Here is a 12,666-nt window from a genome sequence, read left to right as displayed (position 1 = left end):
AACCCATTCATTTGCTCTAAAAATAACAACACGTTTTTAATGCTTTTTGTTGTCTTGTTCAAACTTAGTGCACTCAACATCTTCCGGCTTGTGCCAACTTTCAAAAGGTAATTTGATGTCTATCTATTGATATCGAATTAATCTTTAAAGACATGCGGAATTTGGAAGATATGGTAATAATAATAAAATGGTGGTGAATGTCAGTTGCAGCAACTGGTTGAGCGAGATATATTACGTATGTTTTGGTATTCACGAGTACTAGCAATATATGGAATCTATGAATGAAAAGGGTGTTGAAATCTGGTATATACTTCACGTGAAGGAGCTAGAGTTGTATATTTTGGTTTGTATATTTTGGTTTATAGCTTTGTGTTTTTTCCTATTGTTCTACAATCTGGTACCTTTCATTATGTTCTGTCACAAACTGAAAATTTCATGGAATCTTAGGAGAACCAGAAACATTAAAACCGAGGACAGCGAAGTGTCTGCTGCAATGACAAAACTCTAACTTAATACCCGAAAACCATACTGTAATAACATTTCTTTGAATCTTCTGACCCAACTTGCCCAACAACACTATATGCCCTAGAAGAGTTAGTTTCAGATGGGATCGTTTTCTTCCTTGCGCTTGAATTCTATTGTTTTGAAATGCCAAGACAGAGGCGATGAAGGTAAAGACATGGGCGAGCATGGCGATGAGCACCATGAACGTTCCAGCCAATCAGAAATTCCGGTCATCGGTATCTCTTCTACTTCATCCCGGTTGTGATTGTCCTTATCATCATCCATCTAATATGTAAAAAAAGTAACAGAGTTCAGAAACTTAAGAGCAAACAAACAAAGAGTGTTGTGATCAGTATATTAAAACATTAAGTTGCTTCTTATTCAGAGACTTATTATTTATCTGAAATCAACCAAAGATTGAACTCACTCACTGGACCTATGTTATCTCCCCTTTGTATTGTTTCATGTCATTTCCTATATCATTTCCTATATCTTCCACTCTTTCTGACTTCTGATTCCGTCTTAAAGTCGTAATGTTCGAGGTTGTTTACGCTCGGTTTTCCACTGATCTATGGTTGAAGTTTAGAAAAATGAAATTTCGGTTGGTGTCTCTTACATAATTATAAGGAATCTACATAGACTAGAGGCATGAATATTAGAATGTACCTTTTTTTAATTTGTACTCAACAATATTTTCCTTTTCAACGGAATCTGCAAGAGAAGAGTATACATAGATAAACAATACATAATGTATTTTTATCATATTCTAAGGGATATCTAACCGGTTACCTTGTCCATAAAGAATGAGATCCGAGAAGTAATTGTCTCATTGTTTGTCTTATTCTTCAACGCATTTACGGTGATCATGCAAGAAACCTTCCTTGGATATGTCAAGATCCTCAATAATGTTCTTCTTCGATGAAGCTTGAGCTCGAGGTTGAAGTTGATACTTTGATTTATTTGTAATATCATTAAGAGCCGTGCGGCTTCCGAGACCAGCCTCATTTTTCTTTGGAGCCACTATAGAACTTTTACTCTTAGTAACATCAACAGCTTTTATACGGTAAACCAACCGAATAACAACGTTAGAAGATACAAAGAATGCCACCATATCAAACGGAATTTCACCAAAGGATTCCAGAAACATGAATATGTTTTTTGCCCAAAACATACAGGATTGCTGCTCCATGGGAAAAATTAAAGTCTTTATGTGGAAGAACACCATATCCACACAAAACAGGCAACAGATGAAGAATGCGGACAACCAAAAATCAAAATCTCACGTAGATTCAAAAGGGGAGACAGAAATATTCACACTTCTTTATTCCTTTCTATCTTGTTCTCTAATCATATAACACGGATTCATCCAAAATAGGCTATCCCGAGAAACACCACATGAAAAAAACCAGAGCCACAAAACCCACACAACATCAAAATCCTTCAAAAATGAAATATTTTGAAGAAAAGTGAGAATCTATAAGAGGAACAAGGAACATTACTCTTGCCATGAGCGTGGACATTTTTGTTCTAAAAAATCACCTGCCCACTGTTGAAATAGAAACAAAATATGGAGATTTGATATGATTGATAATAATTAAAGATATAATATCAATTAAGAATAAAATATATATCGTGTCAATTATATTTTGCCTTATTTGTTTCTTTCGTATCTTTATTTCATTGTTTCTTTCAATAACTTTTTCTATAAATGTATGAATTATTTTCATTGTAATGTAACAAGAAGAAGAGATGTAGTAATAAAATTATTCTTTGTTTTATTTTTTTCTTCTTTTCTCTCTTTTTAATTTCCGCATTTTATTTTTCAATATGATATCAGAGTAGCGTTGCGATCTGAACTATATGTTTCTCTTTTTCTAATTTTCTAATCTCTTCTTTCTTTTGCATTTGGGATGTTCATATATCCAAATCGTTCAAAGGGGAGTAAAAAAACCAAATTCAAACGATGTGCTGAGACAGAAAGAAGTCAAAGCTAAAAACTCTAAGATCAAGCAAGATGCTATGACAAAAAGAGTTAAAGCTAGAACTTTAAAGTCAAACGAAGTGATTTGAAAAAGGTTAGTACTCTCTAAACGAATGAAATTTGGTGTCTGTGGATTGTTCGAATAACAATGAAGTTTTTCATCATTTTGTTTTATCTTCAAGATTGATTTTTGAATTCTTTCAAAATCAATCTTGAGGGGAATGTTGAAATAGAAACAAAATATGAAGATTTGATATGATTGATAATAATTAAAGATATAATATCAATTAAGAATAAAATATATATCGTGTCAATTATATTTTGTCTTATTTGTTTCTTTCGTATCTTTATTTTCTTGTTTCTTTCAATAACTTTTCATATAAATGTATGGATTATTTTCATTGTAATGTAACAAGAAGAAGAGATGTAGTAATAAAAGTGTTCTTTGTTTTATTTTTTTCTTCTTTTCTCTCTTTTTAATTTCCGCATTTTATTTTTCAATACCCACGACTGATTGTGCTCGCCATATCCTTCTCTTCAGTAATGTCCAACACTTGAATGGTAAATTCTACAAGAACAAGATTACCCTCATTGTCACGGGTCAGTCATAAATAACAAAAACAAAAAATCTATAGCTTACGAACTTCGACACGCATGACTACGTAGCACTTAAACACGCTAATCCCCCAACAATTACACAGCTAAGACCAATTGTTGGTTGGTAGCGAAGGAAGAAATCTCAATAGCCAAAGTAGTTTCCCCAAATACCAAAAACCCTCTAGGATCAAATACAAAAAAAGGGGGCAAAACAGAAATAGCGACATAAACAGACTAATTAGATCGGGAAATATGATGGCGGCAAACGAATTGGGGGTGTAATGGAGAATAAACTCAAATTATAGTAAACACTGCTATGGTACACATCAAGATGAAATCGGATATCTGACGAGAGAAATCTCACCGGTACGGAGATTTGGGAAGGAGTCGAGCGAGAGAGGAGGAAGAAGAGTGCTACAAGAGAAGCACATAGAGATGAGGAGGGAAACAAGTCGAAAGTTGAGAGAGAGAAGCGCGTTATGGAAAATGTTCAAAATTAAGCATGGAAACGTCGTCATTTTTAATTTGCGAAGGAAGATATTTAAATTGGACTTTCTTTGTTTAAATTGGTTTTGTTTAGAAAATAGGTGGACCCCTTAGAAGTTGTGGGATTAATAAATTTTTGTTGTTTCATAGTTTTAATTTTATAAAAATAAAAATAGTTTTTTTTTCATAGTTTTAATTTAAAAATTCTAATAAAAAGTCCTAAAATCTTCACTTTCAACTTCTTCCTACTGAATGAATAATCAAGAAATCAAATTTTCAGTTCATCCAGGCAATGCATACATCGCCTAAAGAAACTCTCCATATTTTAGAAAAAAAATTATACTTTTGGAAATGGTTTGCTGCTCCTAGTTTATGGTTAAAAAAAATGGTTTTTAAAATAAAAAGATATGAATAAATAAAATGTGTGAACACAAGGGATCCGTGGCGCAATGGTAGCGCGTCTGACTCCAGATCAGAAGGTTGCGTGTTCGATTCACGTCGGGTTCAAAATCCCCGATCACCATCCCCTCTTTTTTGTTTGTTTTTTGGTTAGGGTTTTTTCATTGCTCGTTCAGTTTCCATGGCGGATTTCTTCTTGTCCACAGCTACTGATTAATTTTTTTAGTTCTGCTCTGCTTCCATGTCTCTGTGCGAAGAGGTTTTTGGTATTCGTATCTCCGATTTTCATCCCAACACTTGCTTTCGCGATTCCGCTTCCATGTCAGACGATATGTAATTACGTAATTGCTGATGTCAGACTTACCACTGGAATAATTTTTTTTAAGCTGATTTCTCCTCTTAATTTTAGCTTAATAGTTAATAATCTCCTGATAAACTGAAACTAAATGCTTCAAAGTGAAGATTCCCGCAAGTAATGATAACATGATTAACTCCAGGGAGCTTTTTGTTCAACACCTATTTATTGGGCTTCTTTTTGAGTCAGTTTTAATTAAAGGCCCAAACTGGTTAATTTTTATGAAGGCCCATTAAGAAAACCCTAATTCCTCAACCCCTCGCATACAAAACCCCCACGTTCTCGCTTCCTTCTTCTGTAGCCACTGCCGAAAACGCGAGCTTTCTTCTCTGAAAACTCTAGAAACCACCGGAAGGAACCATGGCAGAAGCAGGAGCAGCACCAGCATCCACAGCTCCGGAGAGAGGAGGATTCCGCCGTGGTTTTGGCGGTGGACGTGGTGGACGCGGCGGTCGTCGCCGTGCGAGGAAGGACGAGGAGGAGAAGTGGGTTCCCGTGACGAAGCTCGGCCGTCTTGTCCGAGAGGGAAAAATCCGTTCTATTGAGCAGATCTATCTCCATTCTCTCCCCATCAAGGAGTACCAGATCGTTGATCTCCTCATCGGTCCCTCTCTGAAAGACGAGGTGATGAAGATCACGCCTGTTCAGAAGCAGACTCGGGCGGGTCAGAGAACCCGTTTCAAGGCCTTCGTCGTCGTGGGAGACGGGAACGGTCACGTGGGTCTCGGCGTGAAGTGCGCGAAGGAGGTCGCGACCGCGATTCGTGGCGCGATCGTATTGGCTAAGCTCTCCGTGATTCCTGTGAGGAGAGGGTACTGGGGAAACAAGATTGGAAAACCTCACACCGTACCCTGCAAGGTCACCGGAAAATGCGGGTCGGTGACGGTTAGGATGGTTCCGGCGCCGAGAGGAGCCGGAATTGTCGCTGCTAGGGTTCCGAAGAAGGTTCTTCAGTTCGCTGGGATCGATGACGTGTTTACATCTTCCAGAGGATCCACGAAAACCCTTGGAAATTTTGTCAAGGTATCATCTTTTACTTGGTTTATTTTGTCGCATACGTATTGTGTTTGTATTGTGCTTTATCCTCCGTTTGTCATTGGAGAGGAATTCATGTTTGCATATAGTGATGGGTTAATCTTTGTATGTGTTTGCATAACGGTGCCGGTCTTTTGGAATTGCAGTTAACGCTGATAACATGTCCATGAAGAAATTAACTTATGTTTGAATCTGAATTAGTTACATATGTTTGATTCCTTTCTTGGATTTCTACATGACGCCATGTTCTGTGGATAATCTTAAATTTGTTTGTATGCACAAGTTAAAACACTGCAACATCTCTCATGTTTGTTCTTTCTCCATAGAGAATTGACACAAATGTTTCATATTGGCAGGCAACCTTTGAATGTCTGATGAAAACGTACGGGTTCTTGACACCCGAATTCTGGAAAGAGACTCGTTTCACAAAGTCGCCCGTGCAAGAATACACCGACTTGTTGGCTAAACCCATCTCCAAAGCTATCATCCACGAGGACCTCGACAACGTCCCACCCTCCTAAATCCTCTGATATCATCCGTTCTAGTTTTGTTTTCAGTATCCCCTTTTCTTCTTTTGTCCAATTTGTCACTTTGATCCGTTTTGGTATTGGATCTGTTTCACATTGCATGGGTTTTCTTTTCCCTCACTGGATATGGTCATTCATGTCAAGATTTAGGCGAGTGTTCTTGGTTCACTGGATACACTGTGGCTTTAAGTAGTGAAAATTCCAAAAATTGACAAAATTGGTGGAAGCATTCGTTATAGTAGATTATACATTAGTTTGATCTTTGCAAATGTAACAGCCATGCATTTGAAGGCTGTTACACAGTTCTTGAGCTGGTAAATGAATAGCTGCAAAGAAGCATTATCATCATCATTCATCCCCTGGAACAGCAATGGGTTACACTGTTCTTGAACTGTTATACTATGGAAGAAAACACTTGATTTCACCCAAAAAATATCTTGACATGGGTGTGGAAGAATGCTAAACCAATCGAAACCCTAAAACCCCTATCTAAAACCCTAAGCGTTTCATTTCAAACAAAGACCAATGTATCATCATCGTAATATGCTTATTTGATAGAGATCATTCTCAAGAACACAAATCTTCAAGACTCAATCTTCAGTTGGTGCTTCCTGCTAACTGCAAAGAACCCTCCCTCATCAACTTGAGGCTCAAACTGTTGAATCTTTCCCGGGAATACTGACGCGACGCTTTCCTCCAGTCCGTCCCCGCCTTCATCATAGCTGCAAACTCTTCGTAGCTTATCCGCCCGTCCTAACCATGAAAAAATGTACCTTAGTTCAGAAAAACCCGACTTTACCCTTTTGGACAAGAATCCCACAAACAAAACACAATTCAAGGGTTACACTGATGAGACTATCTAAGACGGGTCGAAAACCATATATCTCAGGGGTTCTAACCTTGTCAGTATCCACATCTTGCATAATGGCACTGACAACTTCCTCACTGCTAGTATCCACCTCGTCATTCAATGCCTCATGAAGCTCTTCGATCTCTATATAACCGCTCTGGTTCTGATCGAAAAAGTTGAAAGCTTTATGCAAATGCTCATCGTTGGCCATCTTCTTAAGGTGCACTGAGACTGCTACAAACTCAGCATAGTTCAATGTACCATCCCCATCTACATCAGCCTGCATCAAAAACATTTCAAGCTAACTGTTTGTATCTTCCGCCTTCTTGTGTCTATTGCTTGGTTGAAGGATAAAAAAAATTTTAATAGCCTTAACAAATTCGATGTTTGGAAATCTTGAACAAAAGAAATTTTCAGATTTTGAAAAGAAATAATCCTCACGGATTCCATCAGAATCTGAACATCTGCATCGGGGATTTGTTGACCGAGTTTTTGAAGTCCATTTCTAAGCTCATCGAGGTTTATCTTCCCCTTCTTGTTTGTGTCCATCATGTCAAATGCTTCTTTTATGCCCGCAACTTCCTCCACCGATAAATGCTCCGCTATCACCTAAAAGTAGAAAAAGAAGAAGATCAAACGCTGAAGGAAGAGCTGCAAGCAAATAACAAATTGAACAGTACCCGTAAAGCTCGTTTCTTGAGCTTGTTCATAACAGAAAATTGTTTGAGCCTGGCTTTCACAGTCTCCCCGAGGGAGACATTTGGAGCTTTCTTTGCGTTTAGTATCCATGGATGTTCTGCAGATATACAAAGGGACAGTACATTGGTTTATGACCCAATCATCTGAAAACCTTATGCTAAAATGGAAACCTACCGAGAACTTCTGAAGCAGAAAGCCGTTTTTTCGGGTCAGGTTCAAGCATCTTCCTCACAAGATCTTTGGCACTGTCTGAAACTCTCGGCCATGGATCCCTCTTAAAGTCAATAACTGACCTAATGATCGCCTGAGCCACCCCTTGCTCAGTTTCTTCATGGAAAATGGACAAAAATTACAGGAGAAGCTCCGAAGAGAAAAGCAGGTAACACAAATGTGATGTAAACTATGAACAAGGCAGGGGAGGTAAAGCATGACCAACCGGCCCAAAAAGGCGGGACACCACAAAGCAGAATGTAGAGGATAACTCCTGCACTCCAGACATCAACTTCAGGACCATAGTTTCTTCGGAGCACCTCTGGTGCCATGTAATAAGGGCTTCCAACTATCTCATTAAATCGCTCACCTGTTAAGTTATGCACATTCAGACACAGTAAAGTTGTAATATGGGGAAAACATGAGTGATTAATGCAATGACTCATGCTTTGCCCACAATTACAGACAACAGAAAAAACACCACACAGAATTCTAAATACGAAATGCAATGATATTTTTCGCATACCGGGTTTAAAGAAGATAGATAATCCAAAATCTATGGCCTTAAGAACCGATGTCTCTTTTTTATTTGCAAAGAGAAAGTTCTCCGGTTTAAGATCCCGGTGCATGACACCGTGCTTATGACACATCTGCAATAGAGATTGCATTTGAGCATTAAAGAAAACTGTAAAAAAAAATAACAACTGTGACTATTATAAGAGCCTTATGGAGTAAGGACAAGCCAATCCATAAAGACAGACGGAGCAAGTTTCGACAGGGAAAGCTGCAAGAAGCTTAAACACCTGAACCTGATTACAACGGAACACACCCATTCGAATACTAGGAATATCTGATCCAGTTCTGTACTAGTTCAATGAACACACACAAATATATAAGAAACTGGTAGATGCAGAAGTTAACCAACTACAAACCTGAACAACTTCAACGATAGTCTTCATAACAGCAGCGGCAGCCCGTTCAGTATAGTGGCCTCTTGCAACAATCCGATCAAACAGTTCCCCTCCCTCGCACAACTCCATAACTATATGAACTGCGTCATCATCTTCAAAAGAATCTTTCAGCGTGACAATATTCGGGTGTTTAGGCATATGCTTCATTATCTCTACCTCTCTCCTCACATCCTCTATATCCACAGCCGTCCTGAGCTTCTTCTTCGATATAGACTTGCATGCATATTCTTCACCTGTTCTGATATCGGAACACAAGTAAGTTATACCAAACTCGCCACGACCAAGCTCGCGGCCCAGATCATACATTCCGGATATATCATGACCCGTCGGATCTTTCAACACGGAGAGCCTGAAACCAGCTCCAGGTCCATTTGTTGCAGTGTATTCTTCGTTGTAAAAAGGGTTGTTTTTGCTCTTGGGTTTCCCTTGTTTATTCCCACCCGGGCTTGCACAGCAATTCCCCATCTGATCAAATCTGAGGATTCTCAAAAGCCTCCTGAGATTTCATCAACACCAAAAACGAACACTTCAATCACAGATTTCATCTCCCAATCAGAAGTTCCAAGCTTTACCACTAATCTCCAAAGAAAGTTCCATACTTCGCCTAATCTCCGGTAAACAGCCAAGAAATCTAGGTTGCCACCAAACCCATAAGCACAGAGGAAACCAATTTGACCTAGGATGATAAAAAAAAATATGTTGGATATAACGAATGAAATACCCGAGATCAGACAGAACCCCAAAAGATTCAAGAACAGAGAAGAAAACCCTAGGTGAACAAAAACCACAGCAAGATTCAACCACTAACCTGAGATTTCCTCGAAACTTTCTCAACCCGAATAAGAGGGAAACAGAGATTTTTATCGGATGAATAATTAGCAAAAATGCGTAATGACAAAATCAATGCAGAAGGCAGACGGGGAATGAGAAGCAAATGGAGAGGCAGAGAGAGAAAGAGAAGAAGAGTTAAAGTCTCCCACTTTCTCTATCTGACCAACATGAAACACAAAGTTTCTCTTTTTCTTTCTATCTTGTAGATTCAAAAGATGACGCCCAAGCAAAAGTCTCTCTCTCTCTCTCTCTCTCTCTCTCTCTCTCTCTCTCTCTCTCTCTCTCTCTGATTCTTTCGAATAAAAAAATTACAGCTCTCGATGGTTGCTTGTTGGTATTAACCAATCTTTCCGTTGCAGATGAAATAAAATATTTTAATTTTCATTCCAGTTAATTTGAAAAATCCTTTAAGAAATTGTGGAAGAATCCGTGCTCTTTTTTTTTTCAAACGGAAAAGTAAAAACAAAAATTGGTAGAAAATTAATCGGATTAAAAAGTCTGAGTTAATAGATAAACATCTGATTGTAAAATCAAAACAGTGGGTTATAAACATAAAAAGATCTAATTCCTTTTCAGTAATTTCCATTCATTGTTCTCTTTTTATATTTTGAAACACAAATATTTTATAACCCATATCAAATGATTATATGACTAGAATGAGAATAAAAATTCATAAATATCCGAAATTAGTTTAAAATGATGGTTATCAATATCATGTAAAAAAATAGAGACATTGACGTAAGTTTTTTTATACTTTTATTGTAGACCGGATATAATTATTATAGAATAAGGTTTGTCATGTCGGTTAACTCCAATTAAATGTGATCGGGTTTTCATTTTAATCTATTGGACTTCGGTATTGAATCGAGTATATGGTTTAATATATGCGTAGATACCGGTAAGTTATTATCTAATTTTATGATGGGCAAAATTGGATAATACTGAATAACGATTTTGGTTATAGTCTCTGGTTCACGTGTACCGACTAATATGAAGTTTGGTTTGGTTTTGGTTCATATAGATAGAAGATACGTTGAATGTGCATAGTCTTGATCAATTAAATAACCATTTAATTGATTGATTAATGGAGAAAAGAATGATCATTTGGTTTCTTGGTCAATGCATATTCATGCATTCTTTTTTCTCTTATGGTTATAAATAATGCACAACTCTTCATTCTCTACACCATATTTTTTTGGCAAACCAATTTTAAGAGTTCTCCACAAGTTCTTCTCCACAAGTTATTGATTCTTATCCCATCAAGGAATTAAGAGGTTAAGGTACATGAAAAATCAGAAACTGGTAACCGTTTACGCTTCCGATCATGACTCTATGTTGGTTTCTGAATCTTTGATCTAGTTTATTTCAATCCCGATATGCAATCACATAGTTTCAAATCCGGGGTTTATTAAAGTTTCGGGATCATTCGATTCCATCAATTGAACCATTCTAGCTATATATATATACACACGGTCATACGGAAAATTATAAATAGTTATAAATTTTTTAATTAAAATTGTGTTGTCCCTTTTGTTTTCATTTTCATTTTCATTTGTTTCTACAATATAAATTTATAGTTTTTCTTCCTTTTGAAATGGACTCCTATGTATTCAGGGTTTCAATAGAAACCTCAGTTTTGTACATGGATTTATATTTTTTTAATATTATTTACAATTCACCAAAAAAAGATAATTTAAAGATGGAAAAAACTATTGGTATACAAAATTCATTTCAAAGACCCGTGGTGGCTAATTGGTAATAGTTTTGGTTGGAAATGCCATCTGATTTAGAGGTTCCATGTTTGAATCTGCAGATAGGAGAGGATGGTGCATTTACACTAAAGGTTGTCTCCAATTCTAGAGAATTAATTGGGGCAAAAATCAAGTGAATCTCCGTTTATGAAAAAAATAATCATTTCAAAGGTGTATATATAACGGGGCAACTTCCGTTATACCCTCAATCTGCTACATTAACATCCTTTCATACCCTCTCCTTAAAAAAAATATTATAACTTCTAATATACCCTTTATAATATGTGATGACCAAAATACCCTTTTTTTTTAATTTTTGAATAAAAAAATTTTCCCAAAAAATAGGGTTTAGTTGTCTCTCTCCTCTCTCATTCTGCTTTCTCTCTCCTGCTTCTCTCTCCCTCGTCGCTGAGCTCTCTCTCCTCTGAATGTTGCGATTTTTAATCCAAAATCGTTAAAAATTCCAGCAAAATCAGTGTGAAATTAGTTAAGAGGTTGAAGACAGGTAAGCAATTGCGAAAACCTTATTGTTTTTCATGCACATTGATGTTTGTTGTTATTTTTTGGTTGAACAGTGATGTTGCTTCCACCTTTTTTTCTTGTAATTGCTGATGTTTGTGCAGTTTTTATCCTTTGGACTATAGTATAGTCATAGATCCGGGTCGGATCTGGGGTTTGAGATGTTGTTTTTAGAATATCACTATACACAAAAGTCGGGTCACATTAGAGAGAAGTTTGTGACATGGCCACACAGTCACATGGTCACATAGTGATATGGTTACATTAGACCTGTGTGTTTAGAATAACAGTTCGGATAGGATTCAAGGATGACATGGTACTATCTTCACACGGTCACATGGTACTATGTTTATATGGTCACATGGTACTATATTAACATGGTCACATGGTACTATATTAACATGGTCACATGGTATTATGTTCACATGGTCACATGGTACCATACTAACATGGTCACATGGTCACATGATTCATAACAGTGGGATTAGTAATAATGGTCACATGATGAGGAATTCACATGGTCACAATTTCATATGGTAACATGATATAGAATAGTTGGAATAGTAATAATGGCCACATGGTGACATGGTATTATATTCACATGGTCACATGGTATTATATTCATATGGTCACATAGTCATAGAGTCCAGAATAGTTTAATTGATCTGCATTTTGTATTTATCCTTTCTACAGGTACGATGGACGGGCAAGATGAGAGATCGACAATTGTATACTTTCTGTATGATGTTAGGTGGAGAGTGAATAAAAACGGAGAATATCAATGGGAATGAAAGTTTATGGAAACTCAAAGATTGTTATTCTTTTGTCCCCCCCTGTGAGGTAACCTATAGTGAACTTGTTCGAGAGTTATGTGCTGAGATGAAAGTGGAGAAAAATAAAACGGAGATTAGATTGAGTTATTTGCCAAATGTCAAGGAAAACAGAAAGCCG

The 12,666-nt window shown here is 37.1% G+C and overlaps 3 protein-coding genes and 1 non-coding gene across 5 annotated transcripts; 2 read left to right on the top strand and 2 right to left on the bottom strand.

The window, feature by feature from the left end:
• Nucleotides 1-600: 600 nt before the first annotated feature.
• On the bottom strand, nt 601-1,615 carry LOC104824658. The gene is given in 3 exon segments (XM_010556770.1): nt 601-789; nt 1,193-1,215; nt 1,294-1,615. Coding segments are annotated over 3 exon segments (534 nt in total).
• A 2,388-nt stretch (nt 1,616-4,003) lies between these two features.
• Nucleotides 4,004-4,075, top strand: TRNAW-CCA. The gene has a single exon. It is a non-coding gene; the product is annotated as a tRNA-Trp (tRNA).
• A 534-nt stretch (nt 4,076-4,609) lies between these two features.
• Nucleotides 4,610-6,052, top strand: LOC104824619 (40S ribosomal protein S2-4-like). The gene is made up of 2 exons (XM_010556721.2): nt 4,610-5,345; nt 5,714-6,052. The coding sequence occupies exons 1-2, from the start codon at nt 4,683-4,685 to the stop codon at nt 5,876-5,878; spliced, it is 828 nt and encodes a 275-aa protein (XP_010555023.1). The 5' UTR covers nt 4,610-4,682; the 3' UTR covers nt 5,879-6,052.
• Nucleotides 6,053-6,207: 155 nt separating this feature from the next.
• LOC104824618 (calcium-dependent protein kinase 8) lies at nt 6,208-9,701 on the bottom strand. Of its 2 annotated transcripts, XM_010556719.2 has the most exons (10): nt 9,423-9,700; nt 9,214-9,290; nt 8,576-9,110; nt 8,170-8,293; nt 7,870-8,013; nt 7,608-7,760; nt 7,415-7,530; nt 7,176-7,343; nt 6,784-7,014; nt 6,208-6,637 (listed from the first exon to the last, which is right to left on the bottom strand). In XM_010556719.2, exons 3-10 carry the CDS (start codon nt 9,077-9,079, stop codon nt 6,482-6,484), a joined length of 1,596 nt encoding a protein of 531 aa, XP_010555021.1. In that variant the 5' UTR covers nt 9,080-9,110; nt 9,214-9,290; nt 9,423-9,700; the 3' UTR covers nt 6,208-6,481. The 2 variants fall into 2 exon arrangements, with proteins under 2 accessions (XP_010555021.1, XP_010555022.1); XM_010556720.2 differs by lacking the exon at nt 9,214-9,290 and having other exon boundaries at nt 9,423-9,701.
• Nucleotides 9,702-12,666: the final 2,965 nt, after the last annotated feature.

The sequence above is a fragment of the Tarenaya hassleriana genome, unplaced genomic scaffold (assembly GCF_000463585.1).
Source record: "Tarenaya hassleriana unplaced genomic scaffold, ASM46358v1 Cleome40, whole genome shotgun sequence".
NCBI classification, from domain to species: domain Eukaryota; kingdom Viridiplantae; phylum Streptophyta; class Magnoliopsida; order Brassicales; family Cleomaceae; genus Tarenaya; species Tarenaya hassleriana.
This window is presented reverse-complemented; position numbering and strand designations above follow the sequence as displayed.